The sequence below is a fragment of the Pteropus vampyrus genome, unplaced genomic scaffold, assembly GCF_000151845.1.
Source record: "Pteropus vampyrus isolate Shadow unplaced genomic scaffold, Pvam_2.0 Scaffold642, whole genome shotgun sequence".
In the NCBI taxonomy this organism is placed as follows: Eukaryota; Metazoa; Chordata; class Mammalia; order Chiroptera; family Pteropodidae; genus Pteropus; species Pteropus vampyrus.
The window spans coordinates 77,085-82,437 of NW_011889423.1; the positions used below are offsets into that span (position 1 = coordinate 77,085).

General features: G+C 34.2%; 1 protein-coding gene across 2 annotated transcripts in view; it reads right to left on the reverse strand.

The window, feature by feature from the left end:
- Positions 1 to 259: 259 nt before the first annotated feature.
- CCNB1IP1 (cyclin B1 interacting protein 1) overlaps positions 260 to 5,353 on the reverse strand; it is a 24,467-nt gene continuing 19,373 nt past the window's right edge. The window contains exons 2-3 of one of the 2 annotated variants that reach the window (XM_011385014.2): positions 3,206 to 3,539; positions 260 to 1,291 (exon numbers count right to left, since the gene is read on the reverse strand). In XM_011385014.2, coding sequence (XP_011383316.2) covers positions 1,089 to 1,291; positions 3,206 to 3,539 — 537 coding nt within the window. In that variant the 3' untranslated portion in view covers positions 260 to 1,088. Of the gene's footprint in view, positions 1,292 to 3,205; positions 3,540 to 5,353 lie in introns of those variants that run through there. The other variant, XR_002778176.1, reaches the window with a different exon arrangement.

Genomic DNA, 5,353 nt, shown 5'->3' on the forward strand with positions numbered 1-5,353 from the left:
GTTTTGATCCTAAATAATTGCTGTATCTTGTCAAACAAATGCTCAGAAATTTTAAACTCAAACTTGGACAACCAAAAAAGCCATATTTTGAACCCAGATGTTCTATCTCCCCAACCAGTATGATTTCTAGTCTTGCTTCTAATAGGACATAAAGTTACTGAAAGTGTCCTTCAAATTTCTTTCTTTACTCTATGCTTTAAATAAGTTATCTTTGATAGCAGTCAGAAATGCTCGCTATTTAATAAAGGAAAACAAGGAATAAATCTTCAAAGGTATTTTAATTAATCTAATTTCTCAAGATCAATAACATATTTTAAGTTTTCTGCAGTAGAAGTACATTCCTAAAGTAAACTCAAGGCAACAGCTGGCAAAACAGTTAAGAAAGAGTAATTTTATTTTAAAATAAATGGTAAAAATCAACTTTACAAAATAACTCTCAATGTGAATTATTTTTAAATAGAAAAAAGGACTGATCAGATGTGCATCAAGTTGTACTCTCACTCACTGACATGAGCACAAACACTCGAAACAAGTTATTAATACAAGGGCAAATACATATAGAAATAAATGTACACACCCAAATAAAAAACTACAGATATACCCATCATTTCCTGAGACCAAAATCTTCACATAAATATAATGTCAAATACAGCAAAATAGCCATATACAGGAACGCACATATACATATATGCATAAATACCAAAACCTAAAGTAACATTTAGATATATGACATAGGTGCTTTAATACATATGCATAAAAACATAGTTCAGTCAGAAATAGCCCAGACAGAAACAAACAGTGATCTACAAAACACCCAATAACATTGTAACCTTTCACTAGTGGTAAAAACTCAACAGTTCACAATGAAATTGAGTTTAATAAAATGCTCATGCTTTAAATAATGGAAATAGCAAAAGAAACCAGATTCTAAAGCCATCCCTCGCTTCCACTGAGTTTCTTAAAAACTGAAAATGTGAAGACACTTCAAAGATTTAATAGAAAAGGGAGGTTGGTAACCCCCATCTAGAATAAAAATTATTCATTAAATTAAATCACTAGAAATAAACAGAAACATTCTGTGAAGTGAGCTAAATTCTTTTTACTTTAAAGGCCCTGCTAGAGACTTGTTGCTGCTCTAATTCATGACTTGGGGAGGCAAAACTAAAAAAGTTATTGCTGGGTTCAGGTGCAGTGGGAGAACCCACAAAAAACGGTCTGAATTGAAAATCTCCATCTCCACCACCCCGATTGTGAACTGGTGTACTGTCCAAAGGAAACTTGGAGTTGTTCCCTAGGAAAAAAACAAGGGAAAAACTTAAACATCTATTTACTTATTGATCTTTAGGGCCAAAAAGACAAAAGTAATTCAATAAATATTTTAACAGAACTCAACTCATACAAGACAGATAAAATATAAACCTAATGTTGGATCAAGAAAAGGACTACAGTGGCCCCACCCCTTCCACCTGACCACAGTATATACTGTACCTTCTCCTGTGAAGCAGTTTCCAATGATAGCCATGACCTCATTACCAAAAGTAATTTAAACGTATGTTTTTGGTAGAGCTAGAATTTACAATATCGTAATTTTATTCATGTTATCTAACCTACTTCAAAGGAATATCATATATATTTGGATGGCATAAAGTCTTTTGTCCCAAGTTCTTTTAGAATAAATTTTTTAAAGATTGCCATAAACACTCCAAAAAAATATAACAACTATGAAAAACTAGCACATATTCATAGTAGATCAATTAGATCTATTCAATTAGATCAATTAGAACAGCCTTAAGAAAAATCAGACAATGGATCTGATTAAATAAGCATTTAACTTTTTTCCTGTTTAGAAAAAGAAAGTGCAGCTCACTGCCAGCGTAAATTTAACATCACAGATAAGAATGCTACATTTTCTAAGGTTTGACATTTTCAGCAATCAAGAATTACTATATTTTGTACATGGATATACCAATACTAAAAACAGAATGCTATAAATAGAACGATGTCATCTGTTTCCAAAGACTACTGATATACTAGAGCAACGTGAAAATAATAATAAAAGCAAGATATTTTGCGGCAAACTTTGGGGGTAAGATTAGGACTGTAATCTGTGAGTTATCTCAGAGTAAAGGCTACAGCCACAAGCACCACCAGTGAGTATTCTCGGACAAATGGGAAATGGGTTAACAACTTCCACTGAACCATTCCTGGGCTTCTACAAGTTTTAAAGGGAACACATAACTAAAGGAGAATGCTGACTATATCTGCTTCGAGCCAGAAATGGTAGCAAGAAGTAAAAGTAGAAAGGTAAGTGTACACAAAAAGAACAGGAAAGACTGGTGAATATGAAAGAAATCAAAGTAAGTGTGGATCGAGACAAGGAAAAAATAAGAACATCTACAAACGCCCATACACAATAACACTTGATTCACTGCATCTGCCAAGGCACCGAACAAGCAGAAAAGGACTAGTATCATTCAAATCATGTATTTCTAAAAGGCAGGAATTCTATCTGCATAGTCTTTATATCCTCATTGCCTAGGATTATGCCTAGTAACCTGGTACATGAAACATGCTTGATAAATACTTTACGAATGGATAAACAACTAAATAAAGAACCAACCAACCAAACAACCCCCAATAGCTTAAGAACTATGCACTCAGTATTGCCATGTGAAAAAAAAGTGAAACATGACCTTCCTGGAGGATAGCAAATGGTTAAAAGTGTGGGCTCTGAAGATAGCTCTGTGACCCTGACCAATTTACTTAAACTTTCTGTACCTCAGTCTTCTCGTCTGTAAAATAGAGATAATAACACTTACCTTATAAAGTTTTAAAAATAACATGAATATATGTAAATTTATAATAGTGCCTAGCACCTGGTAAGGAATCAATAAATGGCAGCCATTATTATTATTATTATTATTGCAAATAAATAGCTTTTCATTTAATGTTGCAATTTGCAAAATTTTATTTTGGAGAGATTTACTCCAGATTTACTGTTCAAATTGAAGATGTAATTTAAACACAAGCAAATAAAACAGATAAAAGCAGTGATGTATAGTTTGAGGCATGGATGAAGAACATAGAGCCTACTACCACTCAAGGCCTTTGACATCTACACTGACTACCTGGAACTGTACAGAACATAGTGTGAAAAACCACTAGTTTAAAGAATAGATATTGGATATTACATATCATTCCTTACCTAATGGGAAGCCAAAAATACCAGACTGTGAAATCATAGATGGCTCAAGGGTCCCTTCTTGACTAGCAATAGTGATGTTTCGTAGCCTAAGGCTATCATAGAGACCTTGGAGCTTTTGATACTGACGATTTCTCTCCATAAGTTTCTCAGAGATGTCACTGAATTTTTTCTTGTATTCTTCTAGCACTTTCTTCATGGAAGTGACCTCCCCTTTCATAGAGGTCAATTCTACATCCTTGCTTTGTATTTGCTGAGTATATATCTTCTCCATCTGCTTCAGATGGCCCTCAGCTTTGCTGAATTTGTATTCTTGATAGAGTCGCTCCTGATGGACCTGTCCCAAGAGAGAAAAAAAATAATTTTAAAGTAATAAATATAAAAGTTATATAGTGTAAAACTTTATTAAAACACAGAAAGAAAGGAAATATGCTTATACTGAGGTGTTATTAACATTTAGAACCAGGTTAAGAAGCAATCAGGTTGTACAATAGGATGATTATTTCAGAAAATAACATATTATATCGTTAAATGCATAGAAAGAAATCTGGAGGAATACTCTCAAATCACTCTCAGAACACTACCATTAAACCAACAGAAGAAGTGAGTATTTGTCTAACCTTAATAAATGACATGTAGTCCAAGAGTTTTTAAGAAATATAATCCCATGTTTCAAGTAACCCATAGTGTGAAGAACAGATTATACTATAGCCCTCAATTATCCCTACCTCCTGGTATTTATATTCTCTCCTTGAGTACGGGTAAGACCTGTGACTCAAATACAGGAAAAATGATAAGCTGTCACTTCATGAGTACATTACATAAGAATATAAGATCTGTCTTACTAGTGCACATTCTCTCTTGCTGGCTTTGTAGAAACAAGCAGCCATGCTGGGAGGCCACATGGCAAGTAACAGAGAGCACCCTCTGACAACGGCCAGCAAAATACTGAGGTCAAAATGAATCTACTCATAGACTTTACATCCTACATCCTTCACAAAAAATTAACTCAAAATGGATCCCAGACCTAAATGTAAAACACAAAACTATAAAATGTCTACAAGATAACATTGGATAAAATCAAAATGACCTTGGGTTTGGTGATTTTTTAGATAAAACACCAAAGGTACAACCTATGAAAAAAAAAACTGATAAACTGGACTTCGTTAAAATTAAATTTTTCTGCTCTGTGAAAGACAATGTCAAGAGAATGAAGACAAGCCAGATGAATAGAAAATAACTGCAAAAGACATATCTCATAAAAGACTGCAAAAGACATATCTCATAAAAGACTGTTATCCAAAATACACAAAAACTCTGAAAACTCAACAATAAGAAAACAAACCACCCAATTAAGATGCACGGATAACAAATAAGGAAATGAAAACAATGCTACACATCATAAGTCATCAGGAAAATGTAGCAATGAGCTACCACTACACACCTATTAGAATGACCAAAATCCAGAACACTGACACCACCAAATGCTGACAAGGATGTGAAGCCAAAAGAACTCTCATTCATCACTGACAGGAATGCAAAATGTTACAGCCACTTTTGAAGACGGTTTGACAGTTTCTTACAAAACTAAACGTACTCTTACCATACAACCCAGCAATAATGTTTACCCAAAGGAGTTGGAAACGTACATCCTGCACACAGATGTTTACAGTAGGTTTATTCATAATTACCAACATTTGGAAGCAACCAAGATGTCCTTAAGGTGAATGGATAAACTGTGGTACAATGAAATATTGTTCAACACTAAAAATAAATGAATTATCCTGCCATGGAAAAACATGGAGGAAACAAATGCTAAGTGAAAGAAGTCAACTGAAAAGGCTACAAACTATATGATTCCAATTATACAACAGTCTGGAGGCAAAACTATGGAGTCGGTAAAAAGATCAGAGGTCACCAGGGGTTGAGGGGAAGGAAGGATGAATAGGTAGTGCACAGAGGATTTTTAGGGCAGAGAAACTACTCCGTATTATATTATCATGGTAGACACATGTCATTATAATTTGCCCAAACTCAGAATGTACAACACAAAGACAAACCCTAATGTAAACTATGGACTTTGGGTGATAGTGATATGTCAATGTAGGCCAATATTTGTAACAATCGTACCACTGGTGGGGTATGTTGATA